Raw genomic sequence first — 19,505 nt, 5'->3', positions numbered from 1 at the left:
TGGAAGTTGTTCTTCACAGGGGTTATTGAAACACTCATCAACAGAGGGGGAAAGTGTGCATAAGAGAGAGGCTCACACCTAGTGTTCAGGGTATGCTCTTTTTTTCACACAGTTTTTTGGTGAACCAGTGGGACAGCCATAAACCTGCTTAAGAGGGCACAGAGATATAGATTTATAGATCCCTGCAGGATTAGGTTTGAAATAGCAGCTTAACTGCTCCCTGTGGAGACTGATACTGGAAATACCCTGAAACAGACCACTGGGAACACAGGCTCCCCTTATGTAAAAAAACCTAAGGAGACCTTCAGCATTAGCCACCTCTAAGATTAAAAACTCTTCAGGATTGCAATTTTTTGCAATCTACTTTTATCTTGTGACACAGGGTTCTTTATTTTCCTGCCAGCTCTAATCCTCTTGCCTGTGGATTTACTTTGACCCAGGTGTCAGTCAGTTCTACCCAGAGTTTGGAAGGCTGACCAGTTGATTGCATTCTGTAAACCCTGGCTCTCCCTGGGACAAAGTGATCACCCTATGGTTTGTCCCAGTTAGCAGCACACAAAATGTGAAGTGATGCCTGTGCAGACTCTTTCTTTGTAAGTGAGTGGAACTACATTATAAAAAGGGATTTCTAATTTGTGTCAAGATACCCCAAATTAACGGCTGTGCCTGAAAACCTAATTAGTAAGTGTAAATTATGCTTCAGACTCAGCTGGTGTGTGGTGAAAGATCGTGATCTCTCCCTTAGTCCAAGAACCCTCAAGGTCATGCTTCCTTTTGGGGTCATTTCACTGTATAGGTGGCAGGAGATGAGCCACCAAAACTTTGGTGCCAGTCACCAGCTCTCAATAGTGAATAGGGGCACGCTACCTATCCAAGGCTTGCACAAAATTAGTAACAGCCCAGCTTCACTGTGTACAGACTTGCCAAAATCCCAATTGTGTCTGGAAGACGGCAGCTGTGGCTGGCAGGCACGTACTGTCTACCAGTACCACAGGAACTGTCACTAAGTGGCCACCTGGGACTGTGGTCCCAGCCCATGTCACGTTCAAGGGATGTTGGATTTATCCCCCTTTGCTGCCAACCATTGGTGTCCACCCAGCCATTCCCAATTACAGGAACTGTCTACAAAGGCTGCAAGGGTGGGGGGTACGGACGATTCTCCCTGGTGAAGAAAAGCCAAGAAAAGTAAGTTTGTTTAGTGAAAGGCATTGTCTTTTTCCTTAATGGGGTTGGAGTTTCATTTCCTTTAGCTATGTCCCACTGGGTGAGGCTAAAATGGCTCTTAAGGGAAATAGTCTGACAGAGATGCTGAAACAATATGTTGTCACCGCCCAGGTCAGAACCAGAGAATAATAGGTTATTTTTACTGTATCACTTAGTGGGGATGGTATCCGAGATCTAAGTCCATCAGATTCCCCCAAGGAAATATATTGTGAAAAAATGCTCTCACAACCACAGAGTCCAAAAGGAGCGATCCAAGTCTGAGGCATGTGTCTGCCTCCCAGAGACACACGTCTGCCTTCCAGGAGCCACATCTGACTCTGAGAGTACACCCTCCAGGAAGCTTCAGATGGCCCCAGGAAGCTTTGGCTCCATCTGATGAACTCAATATGGATAAATAAAAAGCAGCAGTCAAGCCTGCTATTTATGGTGTGCCCCTAGGCTGAGCCCAGTCACACTGCAAGAGCCTGATCCAATAGCAAAGGGGAGAAAAAATCTGGCCAGGCCCAGAACTGCTCTCACATACACTGGTACAAACCCTCATTAACTGAGGATGGAGTAATCAATTATCAAATCAATGCTGGTAAAATATGGAAAAACAGAACAAGGGATCAAGCATGGACACTTTGCACTTCCCAAGTATCTGCTCACTGGTGCAGCCAGGAGGCCCTTCCACACGTGTCTGTGTCTTGCACAAATTTCATCAGGTGAAATGCCCTGCAATAACCCAGGCTCTCCTGCTGCCCCCATGACTGATCAGTCTTTGACGCACGCACAGGTGAAAATATCTCCATAAGAGGAGCACTTTCACAGCCAGCTTGGCTTGGGCCATCCCCTGGGCTACAGCTATCAGGAGCCTGCACCTCAGATAACCCATACCCTTTAAAAAAATACTGGCATTGAAATGCAATCCCTCATAACACGCAAAAACCATGAGGGGTAGAGGAAGGAGAAGGCTGCACAGAGGGGGCAGATGGTGAGCCATGCCCATGAGGGAAGGCCACCAGCACAGCCAGAAGCTACTGGTTGTCAAAACAGACACAACTCCCAATACTGCTGAACCACTGACTTTTTTTGTCAGACAACCCATGGATTACACATCTGAAAATACACTGTGTTCAGTTTTTGCTTTGGGATTACAGCAATGATCCGCCCCAAGCTTCTTACAGCTGAACACAAGCGACCAATGCACAGCAACACCTTCCAGGAGGAGCCTCGAGGACAGGCACATCATGGATGCCACTTCATTTAAAGTCACTAAAAATCAAATCTTTCCAAATGCTGATGGAAATGGGAAAATCAAAGTCTGCCTGAACACACAGCTATGTGTTTGTAAATATTTACACATGCTAAAATGCATGCCCTGTCTTGCATGTGAACACCAGAAACCACAGCAAAGAAGATACTTATTTTTTGGCCAATGCATATAAACTTTGATTAAAGAATCAGAATACTGAATTGCTGACTAGAGTGGTAACTGAATGTGTTTTTTTCTAGCTTCTCTTTCTGTTGGAAAACTAAAAGCCAGGTACACATTCAGCATCTTTCACCTTGATGGGAAAGTTGCTTGAAGAATAATTGTATGGCTGTACCACTGTTTAATGGACTATTTCTGCAATATCATTAGTTCTGCTTTCAAGGACCCTTCTCTAGTAAGTTCAGCCTGTGCAGAATGTATATCTTGAGCTTCTCAGTGCTGTCTCATCCTTTTCTGCCTCAATGACTTTTGAAAGACATCAGTTTACCACATTATAATTAATTCTTCTAACCCTGTTTAAGCTCACTGCTTCTTTAGACACTGCCATCTATCTTATTTTCTGTCATTTATTTTGTATCCTGCAAATTGAAGTCAACATTCCCTTAAAAACTGAGCTTTCCCAGAACTGCCAATCTATTTGTGGATTGGCTCTTTGAAAAAATTATTATCATTTTACATTCACATTCATGAATATTTCAAAATTAGATGCCCTGATTGCTGGATCAGAGCTGGTCTTCAAATAAGCAGCTTCCACTTTCATTGAGAGCAATGGAAAAACTGCTATTGATTTCAACAGTAGTAGGATCAGGTCCCAAATAAAACTGCATTTATTATGTTTGGCTCATTTCCTAGGATTACTTGGAACTTTGAAAGCTGTAATTCTTGATGTTGACAGCTCTTCCTCCCTCCCAGGGCAGTGTGGTTAAGCCAATCGATACATGATTAAAATAAACAGCCCCTTGATCAAACTCATGGCTTCAGTGCAAGTCTTTCTGATCTGGAGGAAAAAAAAGCCTTTATGTCTGCCAGCCCTCAAGGCCCCACCAGTGTCCAAGGAGCACCTGACTTCACTTATTGTCCCTAATTCATATCCAAGTTCATTCTGCTTCATTGAACAAGATACCTACAATTTCTGAAAAATAACACCACTCTCTTTACTGCACACACTGCCTCTCCTCCTCTTAAAAAGTGACTCTAAAAATTCCCTGAACTACAGCTCACTGCTCTGTCTTTAATGGACTTCTCTTTTCTGTATACTTTTCCCTGAGTTTGGGTTATTTAAACACTAGAATCCATTTGTCCTTTCTTAGTTTTTGCTCCAACTTTCTCTACCTCCCTTCTCACTTCTTCATAATTTCCTTTTCTTTCACTGTGATGCTTTTTTTAGTCTTCTAAGACTGACTGGAAAATCTGCTACCGAAAATTTTCTAGGAGGAAAATGAACTTCTTTATAAAGCTGAAGACTACTCTGAAAGAAAAGCCCAGGGCTTAATGCAATTTCTTTTTCATCAGTTGTGGTCTGGACAAAAGATATCTTTTTTCCCTATATGCTTTTTTTCTTGCTGCTCTTTCCATTCATGTTCTTCAAATGCTTCAAATAGGCACCATGTCACAGCACCGAGCTGTTATAAAATCCTGCATCTTTGCTCAGATTTCAGCAGCAGAAAATCTGCAGTCACATAATACTCTAGATGCTCATTTTGTTCTACCTATTTATGTCAAAGAACAAAGCAGTTATAACTAGACCCGGAACAGGAGGAAATGAAAAACTCCATTTCCGTTGTGTGGGGTGGAAAGGAGGAAAATGAACACCCACAAATTCCAGTGGATTTCAGAGGGAGCATGACCCTGACCCTAAACAGGGGCTGAGGCAAAGATGATGCTCCTCAGCCTCAGAGATGGAGCCTGATTCCTCAGGAGATGGCACAGGGCAGCGCTGGCAGTCAGCACGGAGGAGCATGGCATGCAGTGGAGCTCTGGCACACTGAGCCACACTGGTCATGACTCTGTTCTGCTGAAATCCTCTGTGGGATTTCAGTGTCTCCTGTATCCCAAATGTCCTGTCTGGACAGCCATGGTGCTCCTGCTCTGTCCCTCCTCTGAGAAGGGGTTGCTCTGGCAAAGACAACCAAGGGAAGGAGTGAGGGGTTGGCAGAGGCAGAGAGACTGAGGGGAAGCTGCTGGTAACTCTGTGCAGGAGAACAGCCAGTTAAAACTTGGGTTTGCTCACGTGAGGCCAACTGCTGACCCAATGTAATGCCTCTGGGTGTGCCAGCTCACAGCCTCCTGACTGCCAACAGGCTGGGAAGAAGCACCAGCTTCCCACTGCCATCCCTGCCTGCTCCCTCTGCTCTACCAGCTCACCCACTGGGAAAGTGGAAAACCATTCCTTCTCTGGGTGACACCACCTCTTTGTCCTTATGACAGGGACCTTAACAAAATGCATTCTATCCATGTGGGGTAGCAAGCTGATGGCTTTCCAAGCAAGATGGGCATGGTTGAAGAAGATTCAGCAAGCTGTGCACATCCTCAACTCTTCAGCCTCCTTGCACCCTGAAGTTATACACCTTCTGACCAAGGGAACGAGCATTGTTGTATTTTACTTTCAATTCTGAAGGTCTGCATCTGAATGGATTGAAATTCTCTATCAAGCATGGTGTCAATTAAATAATTTCTATTGCCACAAATGAACCACATCAAAATCAATTAAGGGATGTCCTTCATCCTGCTATAAAAAAGGCAAACCCCCTAAAGCTCACAAAGTTTATGAACTCAAACAGCCAGTGGTGTGCACTGTGCCTATTGAATTTTTTGCATGTGATTAATAGTGTATTGATCCTATGTGACACTTCTGCAAGGCACTTGCAACACATGATAATGTCAGAAAGCCAATTTCCATGCTACAATAATGGAGCACTGCCCCTGAGCATGGAAGATAAACAATAAAGTAGTCATTTAGTGAGGCAAATGTGCAATAAAACATACAAATTCATTACATCAAAGTAGTTTTTTCTTGGAGATAAATAATTTCACCCTCACCTATTTTTTCTTTCATGCTAATTCTAAATTTAGCCTTCAATTAACTGAGTTTACCAATGCTAATGTTTAGGGCTTTCTCACAATTAAGGAGTACTGTACTCTTTCATTATGCTTTCTAACTAAGTAAGAAACAGATGGATGTGTAAGATTACACATTTTTGGAGAAACAAGTAGAGTCTTCTATACCCAGCAAAGGCTTTGATCAGCTGTTGCCATACCTGCCTAGGCCACCCCCACACAAAGCCAGAGTTGTGTTTTTACTGCCTCTATCCATTCATCTTAAACAATAACTGAGGACAGATTTTTATCCCACCTGTGGCAGCTGTACAAACATGTCACACAGCACCTTATTCCCAGAAATCTAGATCCCCACACCACCAGTGGAAGGGAACAATCCTTTCTTCTCCTTTGTTCCCGTGCCCCATCTGCTCAACACCTGATTATTTTTTTTCTAGAGTACATTAATGGAAGGAAGAGTTGTGCAACACAGGTCTGTGGGTGGAAAGCAGCCAGCCAACCTGCACCAGGAAAACAGCTATTACATGCATGCGATCCGCAGGGTTAGTCCCATTACAGGGCTATAAAATCTGAGCAGGTTACAAAGCCCTGAGGGCTGGGCTGTGAGCACTAAAACTTAATGGTGAGAGTGATTTTAGCCTTAGTGACTTTTGATTTTAGCCTTGACTTCTCCTCCATGCTGGCAGTAAATATCAGCAAAAATACGACTCAGTGACAGAAATGAGCTGTAATCTTTTAAGAAGTGGAGCATCAGCCCTTTGCTGATGAACCAGGCTACTCAGGTGACTGGGGTGCTCTGCCAGGGCACCTCCTCTCACAGGCCTTCAGCCACAGAGATTTCCTGAGCACCTTGAGGTTTAATTTACTGTTGTTGTTTTCTTTCCTTCAAGCAACAAACAAGAAGAAAAAAAAAAGGGAACAAAAACTTTAGGCGTATGAAGTTTCGCACAGGAAATGAAATGGAAACCACTGACACGGCAGCGCAGCAGCACGAGCGGGTCTGCAGGAGACGTGCAAAAAGAAGAAGTGGCAGAGCTGATGAACAAGCTCGGGGAGAGCACAACTTTGCAAAACAGATTGGTGAAACATAGAGTTTCACACACACAAAAAAGTGAAGCTCTGTAGCCACTATGATATTTATTTGCTCTCCTGCAGCTGGTGCCAGGTGCTGGCTTGCACGGCCGGACAATGGCATGTTTTGTTTAATCCCAGAACAGCCTTGGCTCTGTCTCCAGCTGCAGCCCCGTCCTCTCCATTTCCCTGGCTGCCCAGAGCCACTCACTGTGCTCCTGGAGGCCATTTGAGAAGGGATAGCATTATGTCCTACAGGCCTTGCAATGGGCATTATTTGATCAAAATAAAGAAATAAAGTTCTGAGTTGCAAATAGATCCTTTGGTACTGAGCACTCAACCACCATGTTTTTAAATACCATGTGATTCAGACTGATTCCCAACCAGAGGTGTATTTTCAGTTCAGTTTTGCCCATGGGTCTCTGACATTTGCTTTCACAGACCGAGAGCTGTGCTCATTTTTATGTCAAGAGATATGAAAACCAAACAGTGCCAGAGCAAATACTTCACTTTTCCAAGGAAACTAACACATAAACCACTTCTGCATACCACGGGCTGCAAAGTGCAGAGCACACACCAAGCAGGAACAAAACCCTGGGCTCACACACTACTTGGAAAAGCCTCACAGAATTCACTCTTGAATTGCAGCCTCCAAAGGGAATTGTATTAGAGCAAAGGCTGACTCCAATACAAGACAAGTATCTGCAGTCCCACCTTCCTACCAAGGTCACTCTCACAGCCTACAGGTACTCACTTGTTTTTTGTTGGCTTTTGCAGGTAAGCTTCCCCAAATACAGCATGTGAAAAGCCTGAGTATTTTTCTCCATCTCTTCTTATCTTTTCAAACAAATGCTAGTTGGTGGTTTCATTGTAGGTTGCTTTTACAGTCCTGGCCCGACTACTATAAACTGAACTTACTCCTGTTACCAGCTGAGGATTTTTCTCAGTGCAATTTCATCTTTGTGAACACACTCAAATAGGATACCAATACGGCACATTAACTTTATTATCTAAAGCTGTCTTCATCATGACTACAATTATTTTTTACTACTTGGTTTTCTTATGCAAAAGTTAATAATGGACAGGTGGGAAATTGTTTGTAGTTCCAGTTTAAACAATAGGCCCCTGACAAGCAGCTGAGACAGTGACAAAACCACTTCACATGCAAAGTAATGGTAGAAAGTGAGAGACTTCCTTTGGTGGACTTGTCTGAATTTCTGGAGGTGACCTTTGCAAGAGTTACATGAACCTGTGATAGCTTTACAGAAGGAGAAATCACCTAGGTGATTCAAAGTCAGATACACTGCTTGAAGTTCCACACTTGGATACTCTCTGTCCATGGAATTTGACTTGTAACCTATTGCTTGTGTACTGCACAAAGAGCAGTGGAGAAGGGAACTTCAACCCTACTGAGCAACAGTATCTCCCATTGCTATATTCCCTTTACCAGGCACAAACCCCTTTTCACACTTGAAAGAGCAGTACCCTGCATCATTTAGGCAGGATCTGTAAGAGGTATGTGGTTACAGAAAAGGGAGGGCAGCAGTGAAAGCAAGTCTACCCTATTAAATCTTGATTTTAGAATCCTGTCTTGCATAAAAGGGGAAAACAAAAGCTTTTGGTTGCTCATATTTAGTCCTTCTTCAATCCACAATGGTAGCCCCATTTGTAAACTTCACTTTTGATAGAACCTGATGGGAAACCAGGTGTTTACACAAACAATATACTTCTTGTTGATAAAGTAGAGAGATGGAGAGAAAGCACCTTATCTTGTCAGACTTGAAAGAGAAACCCTATGAAATATTCCCATTTCTTTTTCCCACCAAGGGAGTTTTTGAAGGTTTTTTTTGCCTTAGAATAGATACATAATTGTCCAAAATCCCCATGGCTGATATGGTGAATCTGAGTGCGATCTTGCTTTCTCTCAGCACAATTAAAATAACATTGTTCTGACAAAGGGCGTTTTTTGGCTAACATATGGGCTGACCATGAAAATTTGCTGCCCGATGGGGCTGGCAGATGTCCCTTTGCACGTCCCAGCTTTCTGGCAGACAGCTGCAGGGCTGGGAGAGCCCTGAGCTGAGGAGCAGATGCTCTGTGCAGCATTAACTCCCTCACGTGGTTACAGCCACATGAGGAAACCAGCACGTAACGGCCCGGCCAGGGCACTTGGTGGCTCACTAAATCCTAAATACCCCAAAGCTCTCTTCAAGGCTGCTACAGAATGAGATTTGTCACTGAAAAGGGGGAAAAAAGGGTGATATTTACTTCTAAATGCTTCCTGGTATAATTATGCTTTAAACTCTTCAATTGATAACTTCAGTTGGAACCTACTGAAGATTTGAAGAGAACTCAAGTGAAATCCTGCTACAAATTCCAAAAAATTTCAGAGATACCCAAATTTCACCTACTAATCTCATCTGAGGTCACCATTTACATCTTGATATTGTTCCCATGTAAGTAAAACTCTGTCACCTCACCTCACTGACCTCCAGGAGGTCTCTCCTGCTCCATGCCGGTATGAATGACAGAGAGTGAGGAGTTAATGACATGCACAGCACTGTGGCTGAATCACTACAGGAAATGGGCATTAAACAGAACCATAAAGTAATTCAGGGTAGAAGGCATTGCTGGAGGTCACATTGCCCAGCCTCCTGCTCAAAGAAAGGCCAATATCAAAATCAGACTGGCTTGCTGATGGCCTTATCTGGTCAAGCTCTGGCCAAGTGTTGAGACTCATGTTGTACAACCCAACTCATCCCATTGCTTCACTCTGCTCAGGATGAGCATTTATTTCACATAAACAACCTGAATGTCTCTATTGGACAAAGAAAGAAGATGAGGAGAAAAAGGAAGAGGAGGATTAATACAGAATGACAAGTTGATACCAAATGGAAGGCTCACTCTTCACTCTTCTGGTACTGCACACACACAATACAAGCAGTTGGAAAGCCAAAGATACTGAGGGGGTCTGTGGTGAGTGACAATGGGTGAGCTCCAGGTGAGGTACAGAAAAAGCAACAGTCCCTGGTGGCAGCATATCAGACAATAGCCATTTTATTGTCAGAGTAAAACATATTCCTTTAAGAAAACCAAACAAAAAGCCTTACTGAGTGCTTCAGTGCATGCCAAGCAATTATTGCTCTCCACAATGTGTCCTGTGACTCACTGTGCCACAATGAACTGGCATATGGTGCTCATTCAGGGTATATAACTCACACATTAGCTCTGAAGAGCTAATAGTTACTTGGATTCTAGTTAATTTTGGGGGTTTTTAATTTTCCCATGGCAATGCAATAAATGTCATGCTTATTATTGTATTATTATTTTTAAAAAGTGTTTTTAGTGGCAGGCAAGTGTCATTAATGCCTCAGATCTCTCGTATGCAATGAAAATCAATTCAGACCAACTCTGGCATGCAAAAGCACATAAATAACTGGTAAATACTACCTGTGGTCTTCTGAGTCCAGATTTGACTGATGCCAAGAGCAATCAACTCCTTTTTGGCTGCAAAGGACAGGAGGGCACTCAATACCTTGCAGAAGGCACTCAGTACCTGGCAAAACCGAAGCTTTCTGTGTGCCAGCTCCCCATGAAAGAGCAAACCATGGAGCACGTGTGACAAAAAAGGTTCTCTTCTCTTGCAAGGGAAGGCAATCTCCCAGAGAGACACAGAGCCAGCTCCCTGTAGGGTGTCAAATACTATTCTGGCCTGGAAAGGGGGCACTTTCTCTTATGAAAGGAAACATAAAAAGTAACAAAGCTTCTCTCTCTGAGTGAGTCTGCCCAAGAGCAGTAGACTAGAAATCTAATTTTCGTCATGAAGAAAACATCAGAGATGCTTAAAAGCAGAGACTGAGTAGTGGCAGAAGAAACTGTGTGTAATTACAAGAAAATTCTTCTCTTGTAATCAAGATGCCTCAAATAAGCCCAGGCTGACCATGACTTGTGAGGACAATCAGGAAAACATGGCTTCAAGAGAGTTCTAATGGAGCTTTCCACCCTACCCAGATGACTTCATGGGGGTAAGAATCCTGTAGAGGTAAGGGCTACTTAACACTTGTGTACATTTGACAGAAGTACACCAAAGCCAGTGCTACTCATTAGCAAAAGTGAATCAGAAAGATGGAAGTGGCTAATTCAGATTTTGTCCATGTAGGGACTCAGAGCTGCAGCAGAAGTGAACGGGGTTGAAGGCCAGCAGGGCTGATTCCTGAAAAAGGAGTCCTGACTTCTGACATAATTTGCACAATAAAGCAATAGCAATGCTACTGGAATCAACAAAACTATGCTGGAATACATCAGTTGGGAATTATATCCTGAATTTGTATGTCTTTGAGCTAATTTCATAGGTGTAAAACAACATTAACATCTCAAATGTGACTTGGAAGGCAAAACATAAACACTTCAGCCTAAAGCTCTACTGCTCTGATCCCCAAGGACACAATTATTCCTTCAGTGGTTTCCTGTATAGACCAAATGCAATTATTACCAATACAAATATTTCTCCCTGTGTTTTTGCTTTACAAAACATAAATTTGGATTGTGTCATCTCAGGTTTTTTTCTTTAGCATTTAACACAACAGTGATGGAAGAATTTGGGCATGACTTTACTATGAATGGCTGTGGGGAATAAGGACCTGCTCTGCCTATTTCCTCACCTTGAATCTCCTGAACTCTTTAGTTGAGTGGGAGATAGCTGAAATTGAGCCTGAACCAAGACTCCTAGCATTTGACCTGCACTTTTTGTCACTGCTCCATAGGTTCTTTGCTAATGGTCACAACATATTCCCCATCTCCTCATAAATATCTTTATTAAAATATTTGTTGCATCTCACTCAGCTACCTTCCTCTAGGAATGTGTTCAAGAAAAGGCAAAAGTACATAACAAATAAGTAGAGGTCAGGCCCTTTTCCAATCAAAAGTCATATTCATCTATGCAAAAATGTCAAAGACTTCATTTCACCCAGGAAAAAAACCCCAGCATTTAGGTAATAACCACCTTCTCCTCATTACAAGGACCCTCCTGCCAGAGAAGGAAATGCTGCCCTTGACCAAATCCCAAACATTCATTCTCTTATTGGCTAATTCATGACAGTGCTAGCTAAATTTTCATTATAGAGCATTATTTGTAGCTGCTGTTTTCATGAAGCAGCTGTAATAAACAAGTGAGATTTATGTTCCCTTTAAAATTGCTTGAAATAATTAGTGCTGTTAAATTTAGACTCTGAAAAAATCTGAGTCTACTGATTTTTCTATTTTTTTAATAAATACAGAAGCTACAAAGCAATCTGCCACCACCAGTCAGGCCTGGGTCAGAATAGTATGCAGGCCATATAGCAGCCAAAATGTGTTTCAGATGAGGAAATAACCTAACTTCTCCAAACAACCTTTTAAAAGTAAATGATGGTTGTGCTGAATGAAATGCTTTAACAACTGCACTGTGTGCTATTTTTCTCCAGCCTAAATGCAGACAGGGCTTTATTTTATTCCTGTTCTGGTCTGAACAGGTACAAATGGGCACCCTGGATGTGGATCACACTGGTGAGATCAATGGAAAGCAGGATCAATACCAAGACCCAGACCCAGACCAGAACTTTGCAGCTGATTCCTATCTTGATTTATGTGCATCTAAAAGCCCTGACCCACGTCAGACATTCAGATACCAAACTCAGAGCTTGTGGTTTGCCCTCATCTCTGCATCATTTACTTTTTCCACTCATTGCCCATCGACCACAGCTGGCTGTATTGACAGTCCAGACACTTATTTAGAATAAGCAAACACGGTGCCCTCTCCAGCCCAATTTGGCTGTTTCACTGCTGGTGCTGCACTTCAGAGCCTGATCCAACAAACCTGCTTTGTAGCACAGAACAAACATCCTCTAAAAAGCTTTCCAGTCCTACTCGGGGGTTTTTGGGTTGGTTGGTTGGTCAGTTCTGTGACTCACCAGCCTTACAGTATTTTTCGTGGTGCAGGTGCCACCACCTCAGCGGTCCAGGTTTCCTCAGAGCAGTGGGAAAGACAAGATGAAACTCCAGGGGTCAGGACAGAACCTTAACAGAGAACCTTCTACAAGAGAGGTCTAATGTCCAGCAGATGTTCAGCTGACTACAGCCCCAGGAGAGGTGAGGAAAAAATGATCTGCTATGGGAAAGACCACATCATGCCATGCACAGAAGAGGTACAGAAACAATATTCTTATTGTATAATGAGGAAAGGGACAAAATGAAGACAAGGAGAAGGCTAAACCTGCCAATTTTTATGAACTTTTTTAACTAGAGGAAGGAAAATCAGGATATGCAAATAAGAATGATGAAGCTGGACTAACATGCAAAAGATAGCTGTAATACGTATCAAAATATTAAAATTTTAAGTACTTTTCTCTACATATGGTAAAACAGTAACAATTTCTATGTAAATTATAAAATCCCAGGGTGTTAAAATAAATAATGGCATACTGTTACAAAATATTCCTGGATAAAATAAGTGGCAAGAAATGGGATGGGGATTTAGTGCTCGGAAGTATAAAGCCCAACATCCCAGGAGAGCAGTAACATTGCCTGAGGAACAGCTAGGAAAGCCATGAATCCAAGAATAACCTAAAGGTGACTGCAGGTAAGATTAGCCAAGTAATAGAGTTTCTCTGTGTGATGCTTCTGAGTGATGCAGAAGGGTCAAAGGCTAAGCTATTTCTGGATGTGGACAAGGGAAGGGGTGATAGGAAATATAAAGCATAGTGCTATGTCAAAAAAGCCACAGTGAACAAATTATGAGTTGTTCAAATCTCCACAGATTAGAAAGCAGATAGAGAAATTAAAGGAAATACAAATAAGGACAACAAAAGTGATCTAAGGAGAGAATAAAAGAGCTAAAATTAGTATGTTCTATAAAAGAGAAGACTCCTGGGCTGAGAACCAACTATCCAGGTACTGTGTGTAGAGGAAGGTAATTAATCTAGCTCAAAAGATAGTAAGACAAGAAGCAATTGCTTGAATTTAGGAATGGAAAAATTCAGGATCTATAATAAGAAAAAGTAGTTTGAAGAGACACATCTGGTCAACAGGGAAGATTCCCAAGGTGAGAGCTAAGGCACACTTACTGTATGCAGTCCAGAAGAGATTGTATAAGAATCGGGCTCAGGGAAATTTTGCCATCCCAACTTTCTACTGTCCAGAAAGATCACAACAGTCCAACTTAATGATCTTTTAGTTGTGTTCTTTTATGGGTTATCTTCAAGACTGCTTCCCTATTTAAAAAAGCCCCAAAACAGCACTCAACCTATACATCCAGGCAGTGACAATACAACTACACCAGAGCTCAGAGCTGGGGGTGAAGCACTCCAAGGAGCATGGCAAACCTCTCTGCCTCTTTTCTGCCTGTGCAGTGGTGTGGACAATGTGAGTCTATTGGGTGATGGGCATGAGAGAGTCAGCAAGAACAAAAATGCTGGCCCAGACCTCAGATTATGCTAAGTCCCTCAACATTGAGGTCAAAGGCCAAAGTGGGAACTATCTCTTGTGATACTCGTGGTCTTCCTCAGCCTTGTGTTAAGACATCCTGCACAGAATCTTTCAGCGTCACTGCATACATTATGTACTTTGATTTATGATTAACTGAAAACCAATGCTAGCAGTGTTCAACAACTCTCAGGAGCTCCAAATAGAAAATAAAGAAGAATATAAAATTAAATCCCCAAAACATTTGCAACAGACCTTACCATTTTCAACGACAAACGGGTACACACAAATGTGAGGAATATAAAACCCAAGTACCCTTAATACCCTCCCTTAAACAAATCCCATCCCAACTGCACTCACCAATCGGGACTTCTGTCCCCTCCTCAATGTAGATGGGCAGTGGTGATTCCTCCATAGGATGAGGCACTGATGGAAAGTAATGAATTGTGGTAGTATTTGTCGCAAAGAGACTAAAATAAGATGGTCCCTTTCTTATCATTACAACTACATATGGCTGGTTGCTATCACAAAGAGCCCCCTCTCAGAGTGGTCACCTCCTGTCACAGAGACTGGCCCAAGCCATGGCCTGAGGGGTTAATCCCCACTGAGCACTCACTGCCACAGGAGCCAACTCTGAACAGGACCTGGGAGACACCTCTGTCCTGGATGCTTCATCACCATCCTGCCATTTCACTGTAACCTCAATGCTCCCATCCCTGGCGTTTAACTCTCTCTTGGAAACTCCTACCGGTGTAGAAGCCAAGGGAAGCCAATGCACAGACAGGCACAAACAGAGTTATCAGTCAAAGTCATAATATTTCATGCACAGAACCAGAGGAGAGAGGCTCTGGTGCTCAAAGCTTGCCGTCAGCCATTGAAAAGCCACAGCATGTGATGGAAGGCTGCACTGCAAATGGCCTCTGGACCACTGACTTTTCATTACTCATTTTTGAGAGTATGTATTGGACTTAGGAATTTTCTTTGGGATACTGCAATCCATAAGCAAAACTCCCCAGATCTGCAGTGTGGGGTTATTCTGCAATTTTCAGACACCCTACAGTCACTGCTGTAGGGTTCACCTCTTTGGGTTCTTCTCTATTTGGGAGCTTCTTCCCTTAAGGGGGTTTTTGCTTTACCATTTCCCCTTTATAATCTATGGGAAGCATATGCTTCACAGGATTTTCAAGAGATTTGAATTTTCCATTCTACAATGAAATAATAATGAACTACAAATGTTGAAAATGTTCATACTCAAAAACCGTCTGCATTTTTTTCTTCTCTGTTACCTTGTAAAAATGATGATGTACCTTCTCAAAGATACAAATGCTTAACCTAGTCTCAGCTAGGATTCCCAGCAGCAGGAAAGGAGGATTCTTTAATCTTTGGTGGGGTATCCTTCACTTAGTTCTGGATTTCTTTGCTTTTGGGTTTTTTGGGTTTTTTTTTAAGATTGTCTTATCCATAAAACCAGCCAAAGAACACTTGTGGTTTAAAGCTATTAAATAAAGCATCTAACAACGTTTCTGCTAGCAACACAACCAGAATAAAGAGTGTTTTCAACAGATGCTTGACTAGCAACAGGCATAATAAGAACCCCACGCTGGTGTTTTGCAGGATGCCAAGGGCAGCTCCTGCCTTTCCATCAGCCCACCCCTCGCTCACGTGGAAGATGAAGGGAAGCACAGGGGAGAGGAAGAACAGAACACGGCTGCCTACAGAACTACTGTACAAGCCACGGAAATCATGGTCTACCGGGACGCCTTGAGCAAGCCACTTTTATCTAGAAGCTGAACTAACATTCCAGCTCAACAATAGCAAAAAAAACCATTTGTTACCACACGGCATTTTGCTACATATTAACCAGCAAGTTGCTACGCAAGCATAATGGAGTGCTGCAATTCCGAGATACATGTTGTTAAAAAAAAAAAAAAAAAACAAAAAAAACTGATTTATGGGAAATCAGCCTGAGGTGAGTGCTCGTGGGCTTGCCATGCCACTGGACACAGTACATGCTCGGAAGTTATGCGAAGCGGGCCCTGCATTGGGAACAATGCAGTTGTTCTCCTTGCTAAGCTAATTTTGCATAAAGGCAATGAGAGTCTTCATCTATGCATCCCCGTAAAACATTTAATCAGATTTATTTACTAGGAAGAAATACCAGACCAGAGCTTTCTATACTACTCAACAGTTTTCAAAGCTGAGATCTGCGAAAACCAGGTCGCTAGATGGTGTGGAAAAAAACCTGTTGGGTTTTTATGGCATGCAGCTTTCTCAGTCCCATAGGAATACTTTAACAGGCTCCCCCAGACTGAGAGCCAGGCTGGAGCCAAATGCTTCCACAAAACATTAGCAACAGTACCCACCAATGGCTGGTGGCATCTACTCGCCCTAATGGGCATCACCAGAGGTTGTAGAGAAGGCCTGAAATATTTACAGGCAATTTACAGGTACACACACAGACACTCTCTCTTACCCATACACACACCAGCACACAACAAATGGCTCTATGGGCAGAGCTTGGATTCTGTAGGATCCAAGGCACAAAAGCTGACTCTGTCACAGCGTTTGGGGAGCAAGGATTCTAGGTGCTAAATCAAGCTCTCACTTATGTGTCTCCTCTGCTTTGGACAAACCATTTTAACATTATCCCTCCAGGATTTACACACCGACTTTATGGGCATGCTGCTTAAAATGTCTGCAAAGTGCTTTGCAACGTTTTCTAAATTCTGTGGTGATACACACAGAAGAACTGCACAGACAGATTTAAGATATCAGTTGCTGAGCATTATTGCTGTATAACTACTGCCTATTTTTGCATGCTCTATACTTGGTTTCTGCAAACAGATGGTAAGTGTTCAGTATTTTAATGTTTTAATGAGTTTTTTAAGCCTTTTTGTAATTTCATAAACAAGCATAAATAAAACTTACATGAAGAAGAATCTCTGCTGAATGTATTTTCTTTTCCTGTTTGGAAAAAACAAAAGAGAAAAAGAAAAGGGAAAAAATATTTTAAAGGAAAAAAATATGGGTCCAGCAAAATAAGTCAGACATGTTTCAATGCTATAATGCACTGCATTTTCTGAATTTCATCAGTAAAAACTCCTGTTTGAAGAACACCAAGACACTGAATGTAGCATCAAAGCCAGAACAGGAGATCATTCCTTGTGTGTTTCATCCCATGTAGAACATCACATGTAGTTCTATATGTCTCTAGATATGACTATATCCCTCTAAATAGCAGGACAATTACACTGCAATGGTAAAATAAAATACAAATGCCATATGATCTGGATCAAAAAATGAAAAAATAAAAGAACCTTTAACTACATTCCAGCTCAGCGATAACCCCATGGCTCAGTGTATGGGTTGTTCTCCTACCTACAGACATGGGACTCACACCAACACCATGAAGCAGAGCCCTCCTACTGCATTTTGGCACAGCAGGGTGGTTTTTCCATGCCAGTGCTCAAGCATTGACTGCATTCAAGCCCAGGTTGGGCAGCACAGCAGCGAAGGCATCCTTGGAGGCTGTGACAATTCTGAGTGGCAGAGAACCACAACAGGAAACCCAGCAACTGCTAAAATGGGGAACCTTCCCCACAGGCCTTAACAGCCGCCTCCTGCACCATGGCACTGCCGCCCTGCTGCCACCCACCCACCCTTGCTGGCATTGATTCACGCTCCCCTTCCACCAGCTGAGCTGGTGGGTCTGGTGGATGCTCTTAGAACAGGGTTTAGGGCTGGCACTAAATGGCTTTTTGCTGGTGTAAATCTGGAAACATTGGGAAAAAAGAGACGGACAGAAATACAGAGGATGCTGTAGGACATCAGCCATGGTTTCAGTCATGGACTGGCAACACAGCAGCCCTTCCAACAGCAGGTTTTTGGGGAAAAAAGTCTTTAGACTTAATTCCAGTGAAGAGTGGAATGTTCAATTAATTTCTACTGTATTACTTTGCATCAATATTAGCTACTATGTAAGCAATTTAAAGTTTACATGCCTTGGGATGTAAACAAAGCTCACACAAATCAATTAAATCCATGGTGCTACAACAGCTGAGGATTCAATTAAATAGGCATGTATGGAAGAAATTCAACAAATATTAAATCACTGAATTTTCATCCTCATGCTTTTCTCCTAAGAGCCAAGGATCCAATCCTGCAAGCAGCCCCCTAAAGTGCCATTAGAATAAATTTTAGTTCTGTGTAAAGAGCTCTTACTGGAGCAGACACAGGATTACTTTTTAAAAAAATAACCCTGATCCATTCTGGTCATTAAGTTAGTGATGAAAAGTCGAAGACACTAATCCGACAGGGTAATCTATTCAAAGCTTCACTTCTTAAATGATGTACAATTTATTCATATGACCAATCAAATAAACATTACTTACAAGAGGCTGCAACTACCATGGCTTTCCCATCCATTTTAAAGTGTTGTAGTATGGTTAAATTTAAAAGAAACTAATCAGCACAATCTTTTCAGAGATGTTTGCCAGAATGATTTAAACCCCAGGTAGGGCACCACTGCAGAGACTCCCCTTACTGGTGGAAGTGGCAGCACTGCCACTGGGGCATTGGTGCAATGTTGCCCCACTGCCCACTGGAACAAAAATATGGGGCACTGGAAAATACAGAAGGGGTAAAATTAAAATAATAGGGAGTTGCTGCTAAGCCTTGATGTGCAGTGATGAAAATCCTAGGAATATCACTGTCCGGAAAGTGCCCAGGAGTCTCTTTGGAAACATCCAGCCCATAGGACCTGGCTGGAAGCCACTAAGACACACTAAGAGTATTGATTTAAAAAAACCCTCACTGAAATATTAGCAATGATTAGCTGTACGACCAGATCCTCACCAAGGCTTTACAAACAGAACTCCACTCATGCATGGGAGGTTTCCCAAGCACTCTGCAGCAAGAGCAAGCCAAGCTGAAGTGTCTTCCTCGTTTTCCAAGACAATGTGACACCTCTTTTCTGCCAGGATTTCACACCAACTGAAGTCTCCTGCCATTGCCCCAACACTTCACCTCTGACATGAAAGCTACAGGCAACTCACACAAAAGCTCCACATTTGAAACTACTGATGAAGAGCTGTATGCCAAATTTTGTTTCTGGTTACAAATTTTGTTTCTGGTTACAGAAAAGGAAATAAACCAAATAAACCAGAAGTCAGTAGCATTTGAAAGATTCCAAATTTCTACCCGATTCCAGACCAAGATTCCTTAAGCAAACAAACCAAATGCCCCAGGAATTTGATGCAGCCGCCCCGAGCACGCATCCACCCTCTCGGGGCCTACAGGTATCAGGGTGCCACCTGCGACCTCCTGCTGTTTGCCGAGTCTGACAGAAAGGAACGCTCAGAGCGCAGGTGGGAGCAGCAGGTTGATAAATGGCAGCAAGAATGGCAGCGGCCCCCCCTGTGCCGGCCGCGGGCCGGGGTCC

At 42.7% G+C, this 19,505-nt stretch overlaps 1 protein-coding gene across 5 annotated transcripts in view; it reads right to left on the bottom strand.

Moving 5' to 3' along the window:
• The window catches only part of SLC6A6 (solute carrier family 6 member 6), an 84,929-nt gene that overhangs the window by 32,080 nt on the left and 33,344 nt on the right, over window positions 1-19,505 (bottom strand). For 3 of the 5 annotated variants that reach the window (XM_058813077.1, XM_058813075.1, XM_058813076.1), the window contains exon 2: window positions 16,994-17,029. Coding sequence is in view for 2 of the 5 variants with exons in the window: in XM_058813073.1 (XP_058669056.1) it covers window positions 14,426-14,491; window positions 16,994-17,029 (102 nt within the window). In the remaining 3 variants the exon portion in view is untranslated. Of the gene's footprint in view, window positions 1-14,425; window positions 14,492-16,993; window positions 17,030-19,505 lie in introns of all 5 variants that reach the window. The other 2 variants (XM_058813074.1, XM_058813073.1) reach the window with 1 other exon arrangement.

Source organism: Ammospiza caudacuta, chromosome 12, assembly GCF_027887145.1.
Source record: "Ammospiza caudacuta isolate bAmmCau1 chromosome 12, bAmmCau1.pri, whole genome shotgun sequence".
In the NCBI taxonomy this organism is placed as follows: Eukaryota; Metazoa; Chordata; class Aves; order Passeriformes; family Passerellidae; genus Ammospiza; species Ammospiza caudacuta.
The sequence above is the reverse complement of the archived record's forward strand: the minus strand, read 5'-3'. Positions and strand labels throughout refer to the sequence as shown.